This window comes from Myotis yumanensis, unplaced genomic scaffold, assembly GCF_028538775.1.
Source record: "Myotis yumanensis isolate MYYU_CA2020_CCGP unplaced genomic scaffold, mMyoYum1.0.hap1 SCAF_12, whole genome shotgun sequence".
Classification (NCBI taxonomy): Eukaryota; Metazoa; Chordata; class Mammalia; order Chiroptera; family Vespertilionidae; genus Myotis; species Myotis yumanensis.
Window position 1 is genome coordinate 27183842 of NW_027223763.1, and position 26456 is coordinate 27210297.

General features: G+C 52.9%; 1 protein-coding gene across 1 annotated transcript in view; it reads left to right on the forward strand.

Annotated features, from left to right (window-relative positions):
• The window catches only part of SHB (SH2 domain containing adaptor protein B), a 124037-nt gene that overhangs the window by 79372 nt on the left and 18209 nt on the right, over positions 1–26456 (forward strand). The window contains exons 4-5 of the mRNA XM_070431138.1: positions 14006–14177; positions 19929–20048. Coding sequence (XP_070287239.1) covers positions 14006–14177; positions 19929–20048 — 292 coding nt within the window. The remainder of the gene's footprint in view (positions 1–14005; positions 14178–19928; positions 20049–26456) is intronic.

The window sequence follows — 26456 nt, forward strand, 5'->3', positions numbered from 1 at the left end:
GAAGGTCCTTGGTCATCTCAGGTCTCCTTTCTTCCCCCGGCACAAGGGAATCCGAGGACTGTCCCTGTGCCCTAGCATAGCTGATGAGGGGCAAGGTTCCTCCTGAATCTGAGAGGAGCTAGAAGGAGCCAGTGCTGTCCGAGAACTTGCTCTTTGCAAACACCAGTTTGATTAAAGGGCTAAAGGAGCTCATGTGACAACTCTCCCAGATACCAAGGGCCGGTGGCATGAGCTAGCACTGCAGACAGGTGTGGGGCCTCACTCCTCCCCTCTCCTGACTGAGCACATGCAGCTCACTCGGATCTGTGCTGTCTTTGATGCTCTAGTCTAGTCCGGCGCCTCGCTGCTCCAAATGTGACCCCTGGACCAGCGGCTAGTGAGAAATGTAGGGTCTTGGGTCCCATCCCAGACCTGCAGAGTCGGAACCTGTTCTAACAAGACTGCTAGGGGATTCCTGTGCACGTTCAAGTGAAAAGCACTTGCCCTCTCGGACATCATCTCTTCTGAAGGCTCTCAGGCCAGCACGGGCCCACTGCCACCAGCAGTGGTTTTAGAACGTCTGTGCATTTAGTTTTTCACAAAGGATCACAAGGCTTCTGAATAAGTTTCTGAACCACAGAAACTTATAAACCCAACTTCCATCTGGACTTGGTTTATGTCACTGAGTTGTATCACAAGTGCTATAGGGCGATGGGAGACAGGCTGAGATCACGCCCCTGTCTGCGACTCTTGGAGTCGCTTATCTCTGTGTGAACTGCTCTGGAGCGTGTCCGATAGTGCTTTTCCCAAGAAGCTTTTGGCTCAGGTCTGATTCCTGGGGCACAGGAGGAAGCTGTTCGCTCAGGCTGGAGGGACTGTGAGCCGGGCCTTCAGTCATGGCTGGGTCCCTCCCCGTGTCCGTGCACAGAGCCTGTCTGGTGCAGCGTTGGTAAGTGAGGAGCAGCTCCTGTTTTCAGCCCAGAGTGGAGACGGAGTGCGAGTAGATGGGCCACCTGTCAGGTAATGAGGATGAGTTGTAGCAGTTCGACTGTCTCGATTACTAAAGTGCTGCCATGGTCCCATTTGTAAACCCAGAAGTGTGGCTGCTCAGGAGTGAAGGATAATGTTCCCGCCTGGGTGAGCAGGCGCGCACGCGCGCGCTAAGCCCTGTCTCCCTTATTACAAACCTATTCAAAATGCTCCTCACAGCTTTTCTGGGCTCTCGGGGGCTCTGTGATGGGTCGTGGCAACCTGGTGTACAGGATCCTTAGCTGGGGAACATCTGTGAGGATAAAGTTGCCTGGACAAAATCATCACCATCTCTTTCTATGCCTTGTATTCTCTGATTCTGCATGTGTAGCCTGGATGAGGATACCTGGGCAGGGAACCTGGTAGTGTTCTCAGATTTCCAAAGGGTGTTGAGTGTGAGGTCCTCCAAAAGGCAAAGCTGGGCCCACCAAGGAAGAGACATATGGATTTAGGGTCTAGGTGAGGAGTAAGGATTTCAGTTACACCTGAATGTATGTAACAAGCTTCCCCTTGCTGGGAACTTTTGAGCAAAAGCTCAGCTGAGACAGGGTCAATGCCGGGGGCTTTGTCAGCTGTGAGAGGCCCGCCTGTGTCACCTCCAGGGATGCCGCCATGCTGTGCCCTTCAGGACCCCAGCGTGCTGGTCAGAGCCCAGGGGAAGGCAAGGCCTCTGAATCATCTCCATGATTAGTCTGTGAAGCAGAAGAGCTCCTTCCTGCAAATTCCAACTCCTGCTTTGCATTCGTGAAGAGACACTTCTCCGAGGGGGCTTTGGCGTCTCCACAGAAGGAGCCCTCTGGGCCAGCAGCTCCAGACCAGCCTTTGTGGAAGCAGAGCCTTCCTGTCTCAGCCGGCGGGCGGCTGCAGCCTTGGGGAGGCTCCATTACCACTCCCGGTTCTCGTGAAAACAGCTATTGCAGGGTGTGAGGCGGTCCTAGCTTCTTAGCACGAATAGTCTTCCCTTCTCTCAGAATTCTGTGAGTGAGAAATGCCACAAGCTCACAAAAGCCCTGGGCCTTCATTGCCTGCTGTCCCTCCAGGAAACTGTGTGGCCTCAGCCAGAACCCCACCCCAACTTCGACCTGCCCAGCGGGTCCCATTCCACTTGGGTGACCTTTGTTGATCCCAGCCCCCAGGACAGATGCCCTGCCAGGTTTCACCCATGGGCTGCAGCCCGCCATCCACAGAGCGGTGGTGTGGCTCCCATCAACCTGTCAGCTCCCTTCCCACCCGGCAGAGACACCTGCCTTCAGAGCGGGCTGGATGCAGTTCCCAGCCTGCTTCACTCACCGCCTGGGAGTCTTTACAGAAGGAGTGGGGAACTTTCTTCTGCCAAGGGCCATTTGGATATCTATAATGTCATTCCCGGGCCATACAAAATTAGTAACTTAAAAATTAGCCTGCTATATTTGGTCAAGCATTTAATTAACTCACCCCTAATGCCTTGGCAGGGCCAGACCAAATGATTTCTTGTGCCTTATACAGTCTGCAGGCTCGATGTTCCTCACCCCTACTTTACAGCAACAAATTGTGAGACTGGCAGGTGGGTCTAGAAATGGCTTTCCTGCCAGCCCTAGACACAGCTCTGGGCCCACACGGGACTCTGTGGCGCTCCCTGCCTGGTGTGGGGTAGGATGAGCAGCCTGGGGCAATTCCACATTGTCTCAGGGTGGCGCTGGTTGAGGTGGAGGATCTGACCAGTCCCTGGGCTGTGGCACAGATCATCAGGTGGACAAATGGAGCCTGTACCGGAGGTGGCTACACAGGGAGGGGCCAAGGAGCTGGGTGGATAATCTGGAGAAGCAGACCAAGCTCAGGGTGGCACAGATACGGTGTCACCACATATCCAAGTAACAACTGGGAGGACAGGGATTGAACTTCTCCTGGAAGCATCTGCTCCCTCATCTGGAAATGTGCCCGCTGCAGAAGGGCCTGGTGAGGCTTACAGGGCACTGCATCAGGAAAGTGCTGGCATTGACTCAGCACTTCTGTGGGCGTTATCCCATTTAGTCCTCACAGCTACTTTCTAGGAGATTAGTTTCCGCCTTTTACAGGTAAGGAAACTGAGGTGCAGAGAGAAGAAATGACTTGCCCAGGGGCCATAGCTAGTCAGCCACGGAGCTGGGATTTAAACCTGCAAATTCCAACTCCAGTGCCCAAGCCCTAAGCCAGTTGATGTCTGGGCTCCCTGCTGCTATCCAAGATGCTGCATAAAATATGGTCGGAGCCCTCACCCTCCCAGAGCCCCCAGGAAATGTCACGTGCCTTTCACCACCCTTGCACCAATTTCCCCTTTTGTTTGCAGCTGATAGGATATATCCTGGGGTGTGTTCCCACTTGGAATGGTTCCCACTGAAGATTCTGTAGGAGCCCAAGTTCTGGAGGTTTGAGCCTGCATGGGGGTGACTAGAGCCATCCCACGGTTTGGTCATGCTCTGCCACCACTCAGCACAGGGAGGGCCCTCGTACCACAGCTTCTCACTCCCTCTTGTCCAGCTAAGGAAACTGAGGCCTAAAGAGGGGACAGGAACTGCTAGAGACCTCTGAGCAGAGCCTCTCAGGCCACACTCAGATGATGGATCAGCATTTCCTTTTCATCCAGTGAGTAAATTAAACCTATATCCTTCATGGGATTTGCAATCACCTCTGAGAAGCAAGTGGTCAGAGTGTTTCCTTGAGGAGCCAGGCACAGAAGGATGTGTAAAGAGCACCCTCAACAGCAGTTAGAGAACCGTCATTTCATTTGCAACTCACCGACTGAAGGTTTGTCTCTGTTGAAGCTACTTTTCAGGCAGTGTCCTGAGTTCAGCCAGTGACGGGGCTGCCTCCCAGCAAAGACAGAAGATAGGTCTGTGACTCATGCTGAACTGCGTTGTTTAGGGTACTTGTCTTATCTTCCCCACTAGCTCCTTGGTGGGTTTCTCTACCCTAGAAAACTCAGGACAGTGTCTTGCACATCTGGAGTCAATGGGGCAGTAGAAGGAGTCAGATGATCCTATGTCCACATGCAGACCCACTGTCTGTGGGACCTCAGACAGATTCTGCAATTTCCTGAGTCTTAGTTTCCCCCTCTGTAAAATGGGGATAGTCACAACCCTTGCCAGGCTGGATCTCTGTGATAAGAAGGGGAAAGATCTGATGAACAGACTTTGTAAGCCCTAAAGGGTCACACATGAGAGAATGGTTAGTGTTCAGGGAAGGCTTGCTGTATTACATAAAATTTAATTTAATATTAAAACAGTACTACTGCATAAAGAGGTAGTTAGCGGGCACAGAGGACCCATTTACGAAGCTCATTCCCACTTATGCCTGGCAATGAGATGCATAGATGGCGTGGAAAGCAATGTTTCTGTAGGAAATCCTAAATTTCAATTCCAGCAATAGTTCTAAACATGAGCCACTTGGGTCTTCCATTCTTTATTCACTGGTTCCTGGGTGTGACAAAATGGATTAGTTGGCTTGCCCAGAGCATTCGTCAGAATCACCTGGAGGAAGCATTAAACAGATTTCTGGGTTCTACCCCCAGAGTTCCTAGTTCAGTAGGTTCTAGGGTGAGGCGTGAGAATTTGCGATTCTAACAAGGTCCCAGGTGCTGCTGATGCTGCTGATCTGGGGACCTTACTTTGAGAACCTAGAACATACTTGGTACATACTGTGTTAGGTGCTGGGGTCAGAGTGGAGTTAGGGGAGGTCACAGCTTGGCTTGGCTGGTATCAATGCCACCTACTCCAGGAAGCCTTCCTGACATGACCAGTCCCTTTCCCACCCCTCTGTGTTCCTACCACATCCTATATGGGTGTGCATTGGTTTATTCTGGAACAGACAGATACACACCTGTCACTGTCAGCTTGGAGGACAGGGGGAGACACTAATGCTCTGTTGTTCACCTCTTAGCCAGGCACCCTCTTAAGTTCTGACACCTTCCCAGCCTCATCAAGTGAGGCTGAAAGGGCAAAGAAAAGGAAAGTAAGATCCCAGGTATGCCTGTTTCCTAGATAATTGTGAGTCATCTCTAAGCCAGCTCAGTTGGCTGATAGAAAATAATCCTATTAAGGTAAGTGGGGGAAGGGCAGTGAGGAAGGACAGAATAGTAACACTTAGTGAGCACCAATTATGAAGCTGGCAAGGGTTAACACTAGGAAGCCCTGTAACATGGGTGTGGTTTCATTGTCATTACACAGATGACAAGGCTCAGAGAGGGTGAGCAGCTGGCCCACAGTCACACAGCTCATGCACTCGGGTCGGTCTGACTGCAAAGCCTTTACTCTCCACTGCTGCGCTGACATCTGAACATTCCCTTTACCTGTGCTGTTGTGAGTTGGCTTGCGTTGTTGAGGCAGAAGCAGTTGTGCCCACTCCGTGACTCGTCATATCACAATCAAACACAAATGCGCCAAAGCTGGTAGTGCTGACGTGTGCGGCAGGCACTGCTCCAGACGTGCTGTTCCCACTGAGCCCTGTGACTCATCCCCTGGCACTCGGAATAAACAGGCTTGGCCTCTGCAGAGGGTTCCTCGGGGAATCAGACCTGCCACCCTCACCTGGTGCACCCAGGGAACACCACCTTCTCCTCCATTGGCTCCACTTGGGCTCCCATGATGCTTCCTGCCTCCTGCACAGCTTCCCAGAATGCCTTGGGCCTGCAAGGAAATTAACAATTGTGTTTGTACCAAGAGCTTTCTGCTCTGTACTAATGAGTAACAGTTGTAATTAATATTTAACACGTGTGAACAGCAGGTCTGCGGAGAAAGGGGGGGTTAAATGAGAGAGCTGGGATCACTTGTTTCCTTTGGCTAATATGTTACTGAGGGACAGGTTTTTCCAGTTGGCTTTTCTGTTTGACTTATGAATGAATTCATTTAGTAACCAAAAAAAAAAAGGAAAAGAAAAGAAAAACACTAGCATTTAATAGCTTTGATTCATCTGCTAGTTATACTGATAGATAGAAATGTTCCTTTAAGTGCCTTTGTCTCCTTTGTGGAAAAACAAAGATTTGACAGTATGGCTGTGCTCTTCTGTTTGGCAGATCAGGGATCTTCGTGTGGATAGAAATTTTTAAGCTCGGTGAGGTCAGAGAGTCTGCCTCCTTGTTCACACCTGGGTCCCGCCTAGATCAATGCCTGGCACACACTGAACACACACTTATTTGCTAAGTTTATTGAATAATTCAGGTCTCAGGGAAACCAACCCCATGTTCTCTTTATGATGCTACAATACGTACGTAATCATGTGGCCTGCTCACACACAGATGGTTTGTTTTCATATTAATTTTTTATGCTGTACACCTGTCTTCTCCAAATGAGGCCGGGGACCTGCACTTGGAGGGGCATTTTTGAGTGGCTATTGACTGCTATGACTGCCGCCTCTGGTCTGAATTCCCAGGGAGAGAGTGTGTCCCTGCCTGTCTGAGGATTGCCCATGCATCTGGATGCCACACTGGGGATGGGGAGACTGGTGTGCCAGTGGATGGCAGGCAGAGAGCCATGCACCTGGCTTGTCCCCTCCTCTCTCTCCTGCCTTCCCTCGCTGCCATCTGTGGAGGGGGCAACAGCAGAAACATAAACAGATGGGCTGGGGCTTTGGGGCTCCTTGGCCAGGAAACTCATTTGCACAAATGCTCACCCTGCTTCCTCCAGGTCTTCTGAGGCTTGTGGATGGGGAAAAGCCCCTTTCTCAGGTCCGAGGGTTCTAAGTAAGTATCTGTGAGTGCAGGTGAAATGTCAGGGGAACTGCATCAATCACTAGCAGACCTTCTTCACCTGACAGGCGAGCCGGCACAGAACTACCAGAGTGCACGTGATTTCAAGTGCCAGGGGGTCTAGATGTAGAGCCCCATGTTGCCGCTTGCTGTGGGTGATCCGAGCAGGTTGACTCTGTTTCTTCGTGTGTAAAATAGAGGCAGTAAGTGCCGAGAGTCAGGGCACAGCTCCGTGATGCTGCTTTTGGTATCACTGTTATGAGAATGTTGTGCTGCAGACAGGACTTGTGCTGAACTCATTAGAGGCCTCTGGCATTCAAAAGACCTGGATTCAAGTCCAAGTTCAGGTCAAGCTGATGACTTGGGGCAAGTCAGTCCCTTTTCCAGCCCTGCTTTTCTCATCTGTAAAATGAGTTATGCCAGTAAAGATGGCTTGCTTCCGCAGGTAAAGGCTCCTGTTTGGGGTCATTTAATCATTTTCATCAGGATTTTTCTTTACATTTCCTGTAGCCAAGCAGCAGCCTTTGGCACAGGGTCTTTGCACCAGGCAGTGGTGTCCATGCTTCCTTTGGGGCACAGATAAGAGGATGAAGGCACACCTCCTTGTGCCAGGCCCCCTTCCCCAGCCCAGGCTTGGCTCTAGTTGACTGTGTTCTTGGAACCCGGGCCACGTCCTGGCGCCTGCCTCGCAGGCTTCCCAATGCCCTGCTTTGTGGAGAGTCACTGCGGCCTCCCCTCACAATGAGGACCTCTGTTCCCAGGCACCACCCACAAGATGTGGCAGCGTGGTGCCCTGGGGCCTGCATGTGTCTCCCAGGTGAACACAGAGGCCTCTTGTTGTCGATTCTGAAAATGCAAACTAAACATTTGTTGAGCCACATGTTGTCCCACAGCTTACCTGGAGCTGTCACTCACAGGGCGGGGGGCGGGGGGGGGGGGTAGTGGAGAGCGAGGCCAACTCTTGAACTGGAGGGGAAAGGGGGACTTTACTTCTCTGGGCCTCAGTTTCTCCATCTGAAAAATGAAAATTCTGAAGACTTGTGTGCATATATGCATAACCCATGGACACAGGCAATAGGGTGGTGAAGGCCTGTGGTGAGGGGCAGGGGTGGGCTAAAAGGGGTCTTGCTATGAGGAGCTGCAGGGCACAAAGGAGGAGAAAGGAGTTCCGCCTGCGGGTCTAGGGCAAAACCTGCCCCAGGAGGCAGCGTTGGAGCTGAACTTGGAAGAATGTCTGGGGCCTTCTTACACAGATAGTGAAGAAAGGGGTTCTAGAGGGCAGGCACAGCCGAGGCAGAAAACGGCAGAAAAGTGGTGATGGGTTTGGGAACTGGCCATTCTTGTGACTGGGGCCTTGGGCTGGTTGTGAAACCCAAAGGGTTTTTGTAGGAGAAAAGTATCAAATTGGCATCAAGTCCTTGAGGACCTCAAGCACCAGAGTGAGGAGTGTGCCCTCCCTCCCAGCACTGGGAGCAGCGAGGCCGTGAGCCCCGCAGAGCTGTGCTTTAGAGGCCTGTGGGCTTTTTGGAACCTGGCCAGCCCTAAATCCTAAACAGAGAGGAGCTGGACCCCGGAGGAACACAGTTATTTCATCTAAACAAACATTTACTAAGCACGTCTCCCTGCCAAGCGCTGCTGTAGATTTAGGGGCAGACAAGACAGGAAAGGGAAAAGCGAAATAAAATGAACAGCCGGGCTGATTGGGGAGCACTGGTGTCAGTGCCCACTGGGCTACAAGAGAAGTGCCGAGTGCTGTGAGCCGGCAGGTGGGGTCAGGGGAGGCTTTGTGCCATCCTAGGAAGCTTCTAGGTGTCCTACAGCTGGAGCAGAACAGTGGTCACTCCAGGACTAGAGGATTCGTGAGGCACAGCCCCTGCATGACTGACTCTGCCCGTGTCTTCATGGGGAGGCAGGGGCACGGACCTGGAGTGGGATAAGCCTGCCCCTGGTGACCCACAGGCCTGGGCTCAGGCCTCGGTCCCCCCTGAGCTTTGAGAACCTGGAGGAGTTTTCTTCACCTCCTCTGAGGCCTCACCCATTACCCATAGGGTGGCAGGGTTCTTGGAGGGTTAGAGCGGGTGCCTAGGACACCCTCTTCCCTCATTTTCAGTGACCGAACTTCAGGGCCAGTTGGTATAAAATCTAGAATACAGCAGGTCCTCGAATGACGTCCTTTCCCTGAACATTGTGTCATTATAATGATGCCAAAGGAACTCTCATTTAAATGAATTAGCCTGTGGCAAAGTTGGTTTTGTTATGCTTCGTTTTGCTTAAAGTCACAGAAACTGTCAGTAATGTTAAGTGAGGACGTTACTGAATAAGTAGGGAGGGGACAACGTTGGAAGCTAATCTGGATGGAGCGGAAGTAAGAGGCCTCCTGGAATGTGAGGGGCACCTGAGCTGGGTCTAAAGAATGAGGGCTGTCACCAGACCACAACTGCTGGAAGGACATTTCCGGCATCACAGAGGGGCCTTGTCACCTGCCCTGGAGAAAAAGGCTGGGGGAGCCATTCACCAGGCTCCTCTCCCGCTCCCGCTGCCGCCGCTGGGTCTGGTCCTGCCCACCTGACCCCTTCCTCCTGCAGAATGTGTAATTGCCTACAGGTGGGATTAATTAGGTGGGATTAGTAAGGTCCTGTCATTCTAAACAGCTCTACAGGGTGGCATATTTTTTTCTCTGAATGCACATATTCTTTTGAGGGCTGTGTCTTCCTTTATCTTTTGCAGAGAGTCACTAAATTAAAAGAATTGCCATTTTAAATTGCAGATTAAAGACAAACTTAATTAGAAGGAATGAAGGCTGTCGTGTTTGGAGCTTCAGTTCAACACGTGTGTTGTTTTTTTCTTTTGCTCCTGAATCACTACACTTGGAGTTTGTATATTTTTATTTTAGGTGAAATAATTTGTCTAATTAAGCCTGTCATTCATCACCACCTGTTCTCTCTAAAATATGTGGCTATATTATTAAGCTTGCACGAAAATGTATAAATTAATTCAGCAGGGAATTACAGTGTTGACTAGGATGTTATTAGGTTTTATCCAATTTATTTGGTCAGAAAACTGATATTTTCCCCCCCAATAAAGTGAAACAACAGTTTATTAAGTTTCTTCAGTCTTTTGTTGAGCAGTTGTTATGTCGTAGGCATGGGCTAGGCTTGGCGGTTGGGGCAGGTATGGTACAGCCCCTGCCTTTGGGCTCCTGGGGATCCAGAAGGGGAAACTGGCGATTAGGATACCATCGTTTAAATCAGGGTTAGTCTGGGGTCAGGGAATGCTTCCTGGAAGAGGTGACCCTTGAAGGGCAGGTGGAATCAGTCAGGTGGAGAGGTTGATACAGCTCAGTGGAGGGTTGGGTCATGGTGAGTGATCCTCCTGGAAGGGGGCGTGGTCAGATCTGAGGCTGGACAGTTAGCCAAGTTGTTGGTGGTTCTGAAGAGCTTGGGTTTCTTCCCCAACCCATGTTCCATGCTCTGTGCCTCTCTTCTCAGTTGTTGTGCCAGGAGGTGTGTAGTAGGAACTTATTTTGGCAGAAATACTAAAGTTCTTATTTTAGCCAGTGGAGCCTCAGGTTGTCATAGGTGAAAATGCCTTGCCATTTATATGGTCCCTCCCTCTCCTCTGCAGGTGGCAAAAGTAAGCAGAGAGCCTCTGTCTCTCACCTAGACCCTCCCCACACCATGCCCCTTAGCTTGCTCCCTCCTCTCCATTCAAGACAACCAGAAAGAGAGCAGAGGGAAGGGAAGGCATGGTGGAGAGGCACTAGCTCAGCGGTTCTCAACCTGTGGGTCGCGACCCCTTTGGGGGTCGAACGACCCTTTCACAGGGGTCGCCTAAGACCATCGGAAAACACATATATAATTACATATTGTTTTTGTGATTAATCACTATGCTTTAATTATGTTCAATTTGTAACAATGAAAATACATCCTGCATATCAGATATTTACATTACGATTCATAACAGTAGCAAAATTACAGTTATGAAGTAGCAACGAAAATAATTTTATGGTTGGGGGTCACCACAACATGAGGAACTGTATTAAAGGGAAGCGGCATTAGGAAGGTTGAGAACCACTGCACTAGATGGTCCCATGCCCCTGACCCCATCTCCTGCTGTGCCCAGATCTCCATCTCAATGGGGCATTCATTACACAGGGCCCTGGCCTCCATCGCTTTCCCTAGCTGGTCTCCCTGCCTCCAGGGTTGCCCCAAACCCTCCATCAGCAGTTATAGAGGACTGATTCTAAAACCCAATCTGAGAATTGAATTTATTGATTTAACCAAGAATCAAGTCCCAGTTCTTTGGAAAGGGGTTCTCTGACCAGGCCCTTTCTTTTCTACCTGATCCCATGGTTAGCCAGCCCCTCCTACAGGGCTCTGCAAGCTCAGAACCTACTTCACCTCTTCCTCACCCTTCTCCTCCTCAAAAAACTATATACCCCATTTGAATGACTGCCATGAGGACTGGTGTGGTTCAGCAGGAACTTTGATGGGAGATGCGGGCTGCTGGGAAGCCAGGGAGGGGCCCATAGTGACACGCGTGACAAGGCCCCAGCTCTGGGCTTTACCCATTCACCACCTCTATGAAAGCCTAGAGGGGCCTTGAGGTCATTGCTGTCTTATCTGTGCCTGAGGGTGGACACAGGACAGAACTGTGGCCAGAGAGAAGGGCAGGACCCCAGCAGTCCTCGCTCTGTCCCTGCTCCATGCTACCAGTCCTGACATCCCATCCTGGATAATGCCAGCCTCATCCTTCCAGCGCTCAGGCCAAAAGCCTGCTGTCTCCTCTTTTTCTCGCACTCCACACTGAGTGCCAGCAAGGTCCTGCTGTCCCTGCCTGCAGAGCGCAGCCAGAATCTGACACCCTCTGTCACTTCCATGCGCAGCTCCCAGGCCAGCCCCTCCTATAGTAGCTTCCTCGCTGCTCTCCCTGTGCTCCCCCTCCATCTTGCGCTTTTTTTTATTTAAATAAACTCTTTTAAAGAACAATTTTAGGTTCACATCAAAATTGAGCAGAAAGTACAGGGAGTTCCCATAGGCCCTTTGCCCTCTATATCTTTTCAGCACAGCAATTCTGCTTTAAAAGTGCCAGGTTAAAACCTTCCCATCAAAACATCAGAATGGCTCTCCTTTCTCTCAGAATAAAGCCAAAGTCCTTCCCAAGGCCCGCTGAGCTCCGCTTCCTCCCACTCGCCTCCCCTCACCCCCACTCCTCTGCAGCCCTCCCGGCTTTGTCGCTTCTCCAACACCCAGGCATATTCCCACCTCAGGACCCTTGAACTTGCTCTTCCCTCTGTCTGGATTGCCCTTCCTGCCGGCAGATGTCCTCATGGCTCGTCCCTCCTTTCCCTCAGGAATTCATTCAGATGTCACCTTTCGAAAGGCCTTCCCTGCCCTGCTTTCTTTTTTTTTTTGTTTTTAATATATTTTATTGATTTTTTGCAGAGAGGAAGGGAGAGAGATAGAGAGTTAGAAACATTGATGAGAGAGAAACATCAATCAACTGCCTCCTGCACATCTCCCACTGGGTATTGTGCCTGCAACCCAGGTACATGCCCTTGACCGGAATCGAACCTGGGACCTTTCAGTCCGCAGGCCGAAGCTCTATCCACTGAGCCAAACCGGTTTCGGCTCCCTGCCCTGCTTTCATTTCTCCAACGCACTTACCACCAGCTGGTGAGCTGGGGGTCTGACTGACTGATTTATTGTTTGTCTCCTCACCGAGGTTCTGAGCTCCACAGCAGGGACAGCTCTCTCGCTCACTGCTGTTTCCCCAGCCCTGAAGTGTGTTGGGCCCGTGTGAATGAGTGTGTAGACGTGAGAGGGTGAACGGATGGCCTGCGGGCCCCGCTGCAGCCTGAGGGTGACCACACACATGTGGTCTGACATGCCTGGCAGGAGCCTCCCTTCCTGCTGTTTTCCTCAGTGGTTACTAGAGAAGAGTGTTGGAGGGATGGAAGTGCTCCACAGACCTGACGGATGACCTTTTCTGTCATAGGACAAGTTCATTCCCATCCTCGGTCCCCATAGACCTCAGTCGCCACAGACAGGCGGGGTTTTCCCACTGCTCCCCTCCCGTGAATGAGGTTGATTGCTGGCTCAAAGGGCCACTTGCCACCTCTGCTTGCTGGTGGGAGGGGAGTGTGTCGCTTGGCCGAAGACGTGTGTCGTTTGGCCAGCAGCTAGTCACAGCTTTGGGAACCTTGTTTTGCAGGCCCCGGCCCAGTTTACTCAGCACTCTGCGTGTGCCAGGCCCTTAGGATGTATTCCCTCATCTGGTCATCACAGCAGCCTGGTGATGGAGCAAATGGGGCCTCAGAGAGGTTGAGTGACAGCCAAGGCTCCCAGCTGGCCAGGGCAGGCTTAGGAGAGGACTCAGATCAGTTCAGTAGCTGACCAGTACTGTGTCCACATTGAGCAGACATGATAATAAAAACCTATAAAATATGGATGCAAAATAACACTGACCCAGCACAGACTACATGGCACACGTGACTGAAACCTCACAACAACCCCATGAGGTGGGCACCATCATCACCCCTATTTCATCTCAGGAGGAAACTGAGGCCCAAAGAGAGACATGCAAGGTGGACTTGCTGATCTCCAGGCATCCTCCCAGCAGCTCGTTTCAGCTCAGTGTTTTCTGCTCATTGTGCATTATCTCCAGGGTCATCTTCCCCAAGCCAACGGGGGTGAATGATCCTCCCATAGGCCCAGCAAGGGCCTGTCCCCCGTGATGGGCACTGTCCGGCCTTACCTGGGGCTGGGCCCAGGGCAGGTCTGGCTGTGTAGGACCCACAAAGGGGACAGAGTGAAGAGATGCAGACCGGGGGATGCCACATGACTCTGACTGCAACTCTTGTAGGGTTGTCCCAGAAGAAGGGGGGCCAGTGTGGCCTTTGCGGCACTGGTGGGATGGGAGAATGGGAGGAGAGGAGCCACTTGGAGGCAGGTTTTTGGCACAAAATGAGGAATAACTTTCTTTCCTGAGAACTGTCCAGGGGACTGAGCCCACGCAGGAATGCCGGGCCCCCCCTCCTGGCTGGAGGTTGCAGGGGTTTCCTTTGGGGATAAGGCTGAGCTCAGTGCTTCTGCAAACTTAACCAGCCCCATGGAAGTGCTGCCTGGCTTTAACAGCACCTTCGTGCCCTGTCTTAGGAAGTCCACATCCTGAGAGCCATGTGTGCTCATTGCTTGGAGTCAGTCGACTCTTACCTCACTATGGCCCCCCCGCACCCCCCCCCCCCCCCCGGGAATTCCTCAGGCCGAACTCCCGTAACTGTGCACTCTCTCTCCACAGCCCAGTTTAATGGCAACGAGAAACGACAGTCATCCCCCTCGCCTTCCCGGGACCGGCGGCGCCAGCTTCGAGCTCCTGGAGGGGGCTTCAAGCCCATCAAGCATGGGAGCCCCGAGTTCTGTGGGATCCTGGGAGAAAGAGTGGATCCTGCTGTCCCACTGGAGAAGCAAATGTAAGTTCTCAGAGGCAAAGCCCAACCTCAGCTCCCAGCTCGTAGTCACTGCTCTTCCCTTTCTTTATCTTGATTTAAAAACTCACAGACTGAGAAAATGCTAGTGCTCCAGGGGTCTTTCAGTCTACATCCCTACCCTGCCTCCACATACAGATGGGCATGTTGAGGCTCACGGAAGGTCAAGGCCACCATAAGGTCAGTGGCAGGTGCTTTCTCCGTCCACATGGCATCACCTCCCTTACTTCTGAGGACTAGTAAGAGGGACACAGTTCACTCCGCCCTCCTACATCACATGAGTTTTTGAATAGCTAAGTGTATACCAAATCCCGTCCCTACTTGTAAATTAAATTTATTTTCTAGCTTGTGATGTTGTTGCCCCACATCTGCCTGGTATTCATGCAAGGCTTTGACACTCTTGGTTTGGGTTTTCACAGCCCCTTTGCCTCCACGCTTACCCTAACACTGATGGTAAGGCCCGTTTCTGGTTTCTGTCCTCCCCTTGACCATGATGATCGTCTCCCTTCTCTGCCAGGGTTTTAATGTGAACAGGCCCCTGATCTGCTCTGAGACCTTCAGTGGCTTCCTATCACCTGCATGAAGTCCCACCTCCCAATCCTGCCCCTCACGCTGAATTGCCCCAGGCTGCGTTCTCCTTTTCTCAGCATTCCACATACCTGAACTAGAGTGAGATTCTCCGGGAACATGATAAAGCAGGTCCTGGATCTTGTGCTGGTACCATCGGGTGTATCATCCTCTTAACAAGCAAATGTGTGATAAATGGGTTATCATCCCCATTGCACAGATGAGAAAATCGGAACTCCAAGCGGGGCAGAGCATTTGTAGGCTCCCAGGGTTCCAGTGCAGAGATAGGATTTGAACTCCAGCCCTGTGACTCTCCCCTCACTCCCTCTCCTCATGCACACTCTTGCCCCCACCCTTAGCACACGCCTGGCACAGAGCAGGCACTCAGTCCAGTCCGCCAAGAGATTAGCTGACACCAAGCTGGTTCCTTATAAGATCACGAACTATATCAGTTTCCGCCCAGGGAATTCTGGTCTCAGCACAGCCGACAGTGTATCCCTCACAGGAAATGCTGGCCCGGTGAGCAGGATGCAGGGTTTTCCGATGATGTCATGTGCTCATGTGCCTTTTTTAAGCATGTGCGATCCTCAGGAGGCTGCAGCCTCTGAGCCTGCTGTACTGAGCACATGGGTGTGGGGAGTGTTGTGCTCACCGTTTCTCATAGACATGCAGATTGGGCGGCAGGTTTTGCTTATGTCTGATCAAACTGTTTACTTTTTAATCAACAAACACAATATGATCCAGAGATGCCAGGAGCTGTTCAATGTGCATCCTGACCCAGGTCTGTATGGGGTCAGCAGCCCAGCCTACCCTCCCACCCCCCCAACCCCCTTGCAGAGCTTTCGACAGGTTGGGGCCCTCAAAGACAGTTCTGCCCTCTTTCCTTTCCCGTTCCTGCCTGACAAGGCCCTTGGCCAAGTTCAGAGTCAAGGCTGGCTCTCCCTCCACCATCATCTCTTCTTCCCAGGATTATTCTGGCCTGGGAAGGCCCTGACTCATCACCAAGAGGTGTGCTCAGGTAAAGTCCCATCTCCAGCACAGCCCAGTGACCCAGACAGAGAGGATCGCCTAATCCCTCACCTGACTGATGATGCCTCAGTGTTTAGAAGGCACAGGGGAGAGGGGAGGCGGAGGCTGACACACTGGAGGGGGGCTGTCCTCAGGACTGTTGAGGGGCAGTCACACATCTGCTTTCCTTCCTGGGATGGTGGAAGAGTTGCTCAGCTGCTCAGGGGACACCCCTCTCCTGCACCTCCTGGAGGCAACCCACAGCCCCCTCTGTCCTGCATCATGATTACCATCAGCACATAAACATGTTCTAGTTGTGAACTTCTCTTTAAAACAAACTTCTTAAAAGTAAATAAATAAAATCTTGATCCTCTCTAGCTCCTGCCCGTGTTGGGAACATACGTTCTGTGAGGGCTGGAACTTGTTTGGGTCACCACTGTTTCCTCCCAGTGTGCAGAACGGTGCCTGGCACAGCGTAAGTGCTCATAAATACTGCCTGCTGAAGGGACGGAGTCCTCACGGAGCTGCCAGCACTTTCTTTCTCCCTTTCGTCACCTCCCCTTCTCTCTCACCCACCACAGTCTGCTCCCCTTTCCTGCCCAGTCACCAGGTCACGGCCTCTGTCCTCCAGGGCAGCCAGCAGAGTAGCCAGCTCCCTCCTTCGCAGACACTCTGCTCTGGGTTTTTCCCCTGCCTCCCTGGCTGCTGGCTCCTCACCTCAGCCTGACCTGAAGGATGGACTGTCCGGGGCTCAGGGTCTGGTGGTGATTCACCAGCGCACATCCCAGCCCACACGTCTCCCAGAACACACGACTCCCACATCCAGCTGCCTTCTTGGCATCTCCACTTGGCTGACGAATGGGCATCTCAAATTTAACGTGTTTGGATCTGGACTCCTCATCATCTCCTAGACACTCTTCCCCCAGCTTCCCCACCTCCATAAATAGCACCACATGTTACATGTGGCTGGTTGCTCAAGCCACAAACCTGGAGTCATCTTCAGCCCTCTTTTTGCCTGGCATCAGCATCTAATGCATCAGTAAGTTCTACCAATTATCCATCCAAAATACAGCCTGGTTCTGTTCCGTCTTCTCATCTCCATGGCCACCTCCCGTCAACCACTGCAGAAGCCTCCCGACTTGTGTCCTACTTCACTTCCCCTCTGGTCCCTCTTCAGGTAGCCTGGTTGATCTCGTAAGATCATCCAGAGCAAGTAACTCAGATAGACCCTCTGAACACCATAAGCATCTATAGGTTCAATTAAATTCAAAATATCGTCGCATGTAAGGATGGTTCCCGTTTTGGACGCATGGTAGTTAACTGCTTAAAACTCTCATTGCCCTCCACTACACTTAGAAGGAACTCGGACTAATTTTTTTGGCCCACAAGGCCTCTCCACCCTCATCCAGTACCACTCCCAGGCTCACAGTGCCGGACCATCCTTGCTGCTCCGTGAGAATCCCGAGCTCATTCCTACTTCGGGACCTTGGCCCTTGCCAGCTCCTCTACAGAAAGCGTGTTTTCTTTGGCCCTTTACATGATTGGCTCCTTTTCACAATGGAGAGTCTCAGGTCAACTGTCATCTTCTGGGAAGCCTCCTTCACTCTAAAGTACACTCCAGCCCCCGCACCCCCAGTATTCCTACATAGCTCTTGTCACTATCTGAAATCCTTCCCTGAATCTATTTGTTGATTCTCCTTCTCCCTGTATCAGCCCCACGAGATCAGGATGGAGTGAGTGGTGAGTAAATACTGGATGAGCTAAGCTGGATGGCGATGGTTGGACCTTAACTCCTGTGGTTCTGACCTGATGGGCCAGTTCCACTGAGTCCAGCACATCCCCAAGATGTCCTCTGCCTGGATTCTCTTTTCAGTCCCGCAGAGCCTGCTCAGGGCCAGTAGTTGGCCCCCAGCCCCCTTCAAGACCACTCGGGCCCATCCTGTCTCCTGGCCAGTGGCTTCCCCTCAGTGCCCTTCTCTCCCACACTCTGCCTGGGTCTCCTTGAGCCTCCCCTGAGTCCCCTGCCTTTCTCTCCATTCGGAGCAGCTGGAGCAGCCCAGGAGGGAACCAGCAGCTTATCCTGTTTACTCCCCTGAGAGGCCCGACTGCCACCACCTCCCTAGAGCCCGCTTGCTCCTGGCTCCGGGCGGGACGGGCAGCAGGCAGCACTGCCCTGGAGGCCACTTCCAGGCCTTCCCTGAGGACACCTGCTTCAAATGACTGGAACCTGTTTTCCTAATAAAACAGTTTTTGTCAGCTCACTAGGGGTGTGTTACACGGGTGAAATTTCCCAGAAAACAACCTTCCCAACTGTTAACTCTTGTTTCTAAAGTCGGCACCATCCTTGTCTGTCTCTCCCAACGACAGGCCTTTCTGAAGCACACCTGAGCCTTCATGCCTCTGAAGTGTTTGATCAGTGCAGCCCCAACTTCACGTTCCCCCTCATTTCTGTGCCAGTTTAGAAAGGAAGGCGGCTCTGAGGTCTGCACACTCCCTGCTTTTTCCCTGGGCCAGTCTCCCCTCCGAGTGTCCAGCCCCAGGGCTGACCTGTGAGTGGTCATCTCCTGGGCAGTCAGTGACTCAGTCACACGCTCCTCATACCTGCTCTCCAGTCCTTGCGTTCCTGGAGCTGGTTGGGGTTCCTTTTGTTCATAATTACATCATCAGCACTGCTGCTCCTGTTCAGAGCACCGCCTTGCGAATGGCAGGAAGTGAATGGTGAAAGGCAGTGTTTCTCTAGAGAATGTCTGTACCCGAAAGCTCAGGGCTGCTGGCAGGGCACTCGTGGCGTGGCCAGGACCAGGAGGCAGCATCCCGCTTACACCTGGGAATTTAAAATACAGCCTCCGGGGCAGGCAGCAGCCAGAAATATGATCACTGGGGAAGTTCCCAAGGGCCATCTGCAAGTTCAGCATCGTCCTGCTGATGCTCATGGCTGCCATTCATAGAAATTCATCCCATCCCAGGCTCTGCATAAGTCCTTTTATGCATCATCCCATTTAATCTTCAGCCCCCAAACAGGGGTGGAGGGATCCTAACTTGATAGAGAACCAACGTTCAGCCAGGTTAAGCCGCTTGCCCCAGACCACCTGGCTGGCCGGTGACCAACCATATGTGCCTCTGCAGCCGGAGCCTGCTCCCGCCTTGTCCAGCACCTCTGGTTCTCTTCCTGGCCCCGTCTCTCACCACCTTCCCAGATGTGTTCTGAGCATGCCCACTAACTGGCATTTTAGGGTCTTCACTCTTCCACTGAATTTGTACCTTCAGCCTTTCCATTCTCAACTCTTCCCCGTTTGTCCTGCAGTTGGGGGCCTTAGGCCACCAGCCTCTGCACCCCTCCTTCTGATTCGGCCACTCAACCACATGGTGTCCAGAAGCAGTGATGCTGGATCCCCTCGTGCCCGGTTGATGCCAGATTCATGTGGCTGGAGCAGTGGGGTGGCCACCCTCCTGAGTGACGAGCACTGGTCATTGTCCTGCAGATGTCTCAGATTCAACACATGTCCCTCCTGTCAGCACCCACTATGGCTTTGGTGTCACTTGGATGGAGAAAGCCAGAAGCCTCACATTGCATACAAGGCCCCCAGACCCGACCCTGCCTCATGGCCTCCTGGGCCTCATCCTGACCCCCACCCCCTCTCTTGCCTCACTTCACGCTGACCTCCTTGCTGTTTCCAAAACCCAGCAGGCGCTCCCGCCTTGGCCTCTGCCTTTGCTTCCCATCCCTCTGCCAGAATGCTCTTTTCCAGCTGCTGTCCTTTGGGCTTCCTCCAGCACCTCCTTCAGGCCCACGCTGAAATGTCACTCTCTCTGAAGGCTTCCGTGGCCACTGCCTAAAACAGCTGTCCCTACCGAGAGCTCCAGACCACACAGCCCTGCTCTATCTCCTCCGTAGCACCTGCACTAGATGTCAGCTTCGTGAGGGAGGTGACTGTGGGTTTGTTCACTGTCCTCTCCCTGGGATCTGGCAGGCAGCAGGCACTCGGCAAATGTCTATGAATGACTGGGCATGAGTGCACAAACGCACCTGCTTTATAACAAGGAGGCCCTGGCCGTGCCAGCTGCCTTCTGAGGGGCTGAGCCTCCTCAAGGAGGAGCAGAATTCAGGGTGTCAGCTGCGGGGTCCTGTCCTAGGGTTCTGATCCTCTCCCTTCTCCCCAGATGGTATCACGGAGCCATCAGCAGAGGAGAGGCCGAGAACCTGCTGCGACTCTGCAAGGAGTGCAGCTACCTCGTCCGGAACAGCCAGACCAGCAAGCACGACTACTCCCTGTCCCTGAAGTGAGTACAACCTCGTCACCCCCAAGCCCTTCTCCGCAGCCTCCAGCGGAGCGCAGCCGCTCTCGAGTCTGTGACAGAAAGACCCTCCGGCGTCCCCCCGGGAAACTTGCCAGCACGAGTTATTTCAAGCCTGGGTTTTTCAATTTGATCTTATCCCCCTGGGATACAGAGGCATCTTTATGTTCTACTTCTGCCTCCCCAGAAGAGGAGGGGCCTCTTCCTAGGATTTATATTGAATAACCAGGAATCACATTCACATCTGCCTGAGCCAGGGACTGTGTGAAGCTCTTAGCATACCTGCTCTCTCAAACCTCACAACAACCCTCTGATAAAAAACAGCTTGTCCCCATTTTGCAGGTGAGGAAACTGAGGCACAGAGAGGGGACGTGGCTGGCCTAAATTGTAGGGTCAGGACTCGAGGCCAGCTTATGTTCTAGGTTGCTGATTGGACAAGTCTGATTTTTGGTATTTTACAAAGGTTGTGAGGAACACTGGGAAGAGCTGGGAAGAATCCTGTTGGTGGTGGCACTTGTGGCTGCTTTGTAAACTGTCAGGTCTTTCTGACCCACGAGCCATTGCTGTCAGGTTAGGCAGCCCCCACATAAGAAAAGCGTGTTTTGGTTGAGAGTTTCATCAGTCAACCAAAGATGGGACCCAACAGATTGTCTAAAACCCATTTTACTGATAGGAAAACAGAGGCCGAGAGAGAGGAGGTATTCCCCAAGGACACATAGAGAGTTGGTGACCGAATTAGGGAATGAAAACCCAGGCCCTCCAGACAGGACAGCACAGCACCAGGAGCAGTGAAGTCCTCTCTGCTCCAGTCGCTGGTTTTAGAAGCCGCATGGTGAAGAGAGCTGCTGGGTTGCAAGTCAGGAGGCCGTGTGCGGCCGGCCATGTAGACAGTACGATCAGTGCAGCCAAGCAAGGAGAGATTGGTCTGCGCTCTCTGCTCAGGGCCAACCCCACCCAGTCCTCTGGGCTCTGCCCTGAGAGGGACAGTGACACATTGCAGAGCCGCTTGGCAGGAAACAGGCACTCATGGGCGTCCCTGGAGAAGGGGCGATGTGTGGAGACCTGGTGGGAGCCACCAGTCTTTCAAGGACCATCAGGGCAGAAGGAGCAGACGTGGTTGGGGTTCCCAGATAGGGGGTTATGGACAGCAGATTCCAGCTCAGTGAGAAGAAACGTTTTCTAAGAGTCGGAGCTGATGAGGAATTAGAGCAGCTTAGCACTGACTCCATAGGTAGTGAGCGTCTCGTCATGGGGGTGTGCACCAGGGCTGGCCGACCACCTTGGCAGGGAGTGGAGGGGATTTCTAACCAGCTGGGAAGGCACTCAGGACAAACAGCGCCTGTGCACTTTATTGTCCACCCTCAGACCCGGCAGCTTAAAGAAGCAGGTCAGTGACCGCAGCTGAGGAAAATTCGATAAGCTAAACAGCAACGGGGCTGGGAGGCTGGGCTGGAGGCAGCCAAAGACAGAGGGCGGTCAGTGGAGTAGCAGGGGACTGGTACACACCACTGGCCATGCTGACAAGGGCCAGGGGTCCTCACCTTCTCACCACTCCATGCAGCCCCTCTCCCTCCCTTGCTGTTGTGGTAACCTAGCAACCCAGGTGCCCATGAGTGAAGTTCCCAGATCTCCACGGTCCTGTCTCCAGGTGAATTGTGCTCTTCTGGGGTAGGAAGCCAGTAGCCTCAGAGGCGGGACTTCCTGGTCACCACCCTTCCTGCCAACCCAGGCAGCCTGCCCACCCCCTGAGCTTCCTCAGCACAGCAGCCATCACACTGGCAGCTCTGAGTTCCTCCAGGAATCTCATTCCTCCTCGTATCCCATTGTCTGGGGCCTGGTCAGAGGGGACTTCTCAAGAGGACTGATTGAATGTACCAGAGAGGAGGGGATGGCGTGCCCCATGCCAGGTCCAGCTATTCCTCCATGAAAGCCAGATAGTAGGACCACTCTCGAGGAATGGACAGCACCTTGATCTGTCCTCACAGTAACAAGCTTGTAGTCCAGGGGCTAGGCTGGGTGCAAGGAGAAAGCAGGGGAAAGGCTGCCCCACTCCCTGGTCTTGTGGGCTTGGCAATCACGTCACTTTTCTGAGCCTCAGCATCCTCATCCGTGCCTAGGGTGGAGGGGGTGGCGTGTTCTCACAGACAGAAAGCATCTATAGCCCAACCAGTGCCGTGTAAACATTATTTACATTATTCCCACCCTGCCCTGCTTTCCCAGGTCAGCCCTGTATCTTCTTTGAAGGCCATTCTTAAGAGCTACAGAAGGGACCCATTGTCCAACGTCCTGGACAGGAGTCCTGTCCTGCCACTTACTGCTCACCATGTGACCTTGGCGAGTTCCTTCCCTCTGGGGCTCAGCATCCACGTCTGTCCAGAGCAAGACAGACTGATGGTTGCTGAGGACGCCTTCACCTCTGACATTAAGGTGTCTCTTGACTCCCCAGATCTCCTCTGTATGCAGGCTCAGCCACCCTTTGTCCTTGGAGTGTTCTGGCTGGATCCCCTGCACCTCCCCGGCCAGAACACTCTGCTTGCTGTCAAGCCCATGGACGCTGGAGGAGAAGGAGGAGGGTTTAGTTTTGCATGTTTGTCTAGAGCAGTGGTCAGCAAACTGCGGCTCGAGAGCCACATGCAGTTCTTTGGCCCCTTGAGTGTGGCTCTTCCACAAAATACCACGTTCAGGCGTGCATGTACAGTGCGATTGAAACTTCGTGGCCCATGCGCAGAAGTCGGTATTTTGTGGAAGAGCCACACTCAAGGGGCCAAAGAGTCGCATGTGGCTCGAGAGCCGCAGTTTGCTGACCACTGGTCTAGAGCAGTGGTTCTCAACCTTGGCTGCACATTAGAATCACCTGGGAGTCTTTTTAAAATCCTGATTTCTGGGCCTCATCCTCCGGAAATTCTGTTTCTTTGTTACTAATGTTGTGGCCTCACCCCAAACCAAAGAAACAGATGAGGCCCAGAAATCAGGATTTTAAAAAGATTCCCAGGTGATTCTAATGTGCAGCCAAGGTTGAGAACCACTGGTCTAGAGCCATTAGATCCCAAAGGCCAGAGGAGTAGCCTCGCCTGGTCAGCTTTCCCTTCAGGGAGTCCAAAATTGGGGAGGTGGGCTAGGCCATCCCATGGCTGGGCGGGGCAGCTGGCTAAGGGAAAGTGGGCTTGCTTCCCAAAGTAGCCCCATTCCTGATGACCAGTCTGTCTGCCAGCCATCGAGTGACACCTGGTATTAATCAACCAGACCATCAGTGGAACTGGGACTGAACATCCCGGCTGCCTGGGGCAAGTGCCAGCTTTGCCAGGCACCCCATGAGGTGTGAGGGCTCTCAGGTTCCCGAGGCCTGGCTGGCAGGGGCAGGATGGGGAATGGCATTCCATGCACGGTGTTGTCAGGAGTGTGGTGCAAATTGACATTGGAATCCCAGCTATGTTTTCTTATAAACCTTAGTTCCTGACGTGAGAGTGTTCTAGGGTGAGGAGGACTTGGGGGAGTCTGGCCTCAGGACAGAGTCCTCCACCCTTTCCGTCCTCCTCTCAGCAGATGGCTATGAGAACCTTCTGTACCAGGCACTGGGCAAGGCCACAGAGTGAACGCCAAGGTGAGGACAGCCTGGCCAGGCTGCAGAGCTCACAGTGCGGCCCATTCATCCCGGGCCATGTTGCACACACGTCTGCACGGAGGGCCTTGCACGGATGGGGATAGCGGTCCCTGCCACAGAGGGTCAGGAGAAACTACAGGGGGAGGTGCGCTCAAATCTTAAAGAGAGGGTAGGTGTTCCCCGGGCTGGTGGGACCCCAGGTGAGGGGACAGCCAGGCAAAGCCCAGGAGGTGCAGAAGAGTCTTGCAAGGACCCGTGCCTCTCAGAGAAGCTGAGACGCAGTTCTTAGCGACGGGGCCACTGAAGTGCAGGGTCCACTCTCAGGCACTGGTCCTGAGCTTAAACCCCACTTCCACCTGACCCTGCCTCCCTGCACCTTACATTCCTGTGCTTTTGCTCTGGATGGCCCCATAGGTTGGCTAGGACAAAGTTCACATCCTCTTCCTCATCGTAGGTAGAGGCAGCATAATGACCTTTCCAAGGCTGGAGTGGAGGCAGCGGACTCCCAGCCCCTCCTAAGCATTCCTGATACCAGGTCAGAAGGTCATCAGATGTCAAACCTGGAAGTGACCTGAGACGCCCACCTAGTCCAGTCCCTTTGCTCCTGGGTGGGGAGACTGAGACCCATAGTGGACTCACGATTGACCTAAGGCTCCCCAGCTGGCAGTTGACACACTGACAATTAGAGATGGCGACTGCTTCCCACTGTGGGGACTAGATAGAGCCCTGTGCAGGCCCAAGCTGCCCTCCATCTACCCCTCCACCAAAAACTCCTGCATCCGTAACAATCCAAGATGGCACCTGAATCGCCCACCCATCGCCTCTCAGATCCCTCAATGGCAGACACCCCCAACTCTGAAGCAATCTTACCAAGATCCTACCTCGTGGTTTTTTAACATTGCGCTATCCCCTCCCCCTGAAGAACTCTCCCTCTTCCACATCTGCAGCCTGGCCTGACTGAGCTCAGGCCCTTAGGCTCCCGCTCAGGCACCAGCAGCCACTTTGGCCCTGGCGTTAACCACTGACCCCCTGTGTACACTCACTGCAGCCTCTGGAAGCAAAGGATTGAGCCTTTAGATATTGGCACACAAACATCACACTCTACACAGCTTCCTGCCTGGGAAGGCAGGCAGTAGGGGAAAGAGATGAAAAGTCTTGAAAAATCTCATTAAAAGAGTTCTTCAGGCATTTTGGACTATGAATGACTTTTTGCAACTTCTGGTTCCATGAGTTTTCGCAAAGGAATCTGGAGAAGATGAGGGAAACAGAACTTCAAAGCTGGAGGGCTTGCAGCTGGGGGGCCGGGAGCAGGGTGAGTGCCAGGGCCTCCCTCCCTGTGTGCGGGCGGCCTCTGCCTGCATGGGGCCCGGGCCTGGGAGACAGAGCCGCACTTCTTAGGCCTCCTGGCCCGGTCTCACCTCTCTTTAGGCAGTGAGAGTCCCACCCCCAGCTGGGGAAATGACCGCTCGGAGCCCTCAACCAAAGGGCCATCAGCTTTCAAGTCCTCAAAGACAGAGTGCACAGCATCCTTGCAATTGTGGTCCAATGCTAACCTCAGGAGAGTCTTCTGGGGTCTGGCCCGTTTCCATGAGGGTGCAACTCGGGTTTGACCGTTCAGGAGCCTTCCTCAACAGCCCCCCCCCACTCCCCCCCAACCCCGAAGCTCTGCCCCATTCAGTGTCACTTACCTCCTGGGCTCCAGCCCTACAGGAGCTCATAGCCAGAGGGGAGGATATTTACACCTGTAACTCACAGACAGACAGTCCCCAACTTACAGAGGTTTGACTTAAGGTTTTTTGATTTTACGATCCTGTGAAAGTGACACACATTCAGGAGAAACCGTACTTCAGATTGTGAGTTTTGATCTTTTCTCAGGCCAGCGATGCCATACGATACTCTTGTGGCGGCAGCGAGCCACAGCTTCTAGTCAGGCTCGCAGTCAGAGCGTCAAGCACCCATACTCACAGTGCAGTGTAAAGTGCATCTTCAACTTAACATACTTCCAACTTACGATGGGTTATCAGGACATAACTTCATCGTAAGTCGAGGAGTAGCATGTTTAGGGCTACCCAAGGCAGTAGGTGCTCGGGGCCGGGACAGGGGAGGACCAGAGGAAGGGAGGAGAAGGATGAGCAGGGTTTAGACCTGGGACGGGCAGAGAGGGCAGCCCAGGCAGAGGGAATGGCACAGGCAGGGAAGTGCGGAACTTGGGCAAGAACAACAAATAACACTTGGGTGGGTACGGTCCTAGGTCCTAGTCACCAGGCTGAGGAAATGGGGCTCTAGCCTGTAGGGCAGGGGCATCCTGAAGGTTCTGAGCAAGGTGTAGTCATGTCCTCAGAGCTGTATTCTAGAACCTTCAGTGACCCAAGGTGCACCATGAGTACTGTCAAGGAAGGGACACTGCTTCTGTCCCCGCGTGCCCACAAATATGCTAAGAGGCTGGGAGGTGGGCAGGCATTCCAAGGGGAGATCCAGGGCAGCCCTTTCCAGGATGTTAAGGGGAAAACATGGGCTCTGCAGTCAGAGATACCTGGGTTTGAATCCTGGCTCCATCTTTTACCTGCTGTGTGATGTTAGGCAAGTGACTTTACTTCCCCGATCATCTCCTGGAAAACTGTAGGTCACTGTCATCAAACCGTTGAAAGACGTACAGTCGGTCCTCCGTATCTGCAGGTTCCACGTCCATGGATTCAAACGTCCATGGATTCAAGCAACCACAGATAGAAAATATTTTGGGGGAAATGTTACATTGTTGCCGACTTTTACTGTGTAGTCAGGCCTAAGATGGT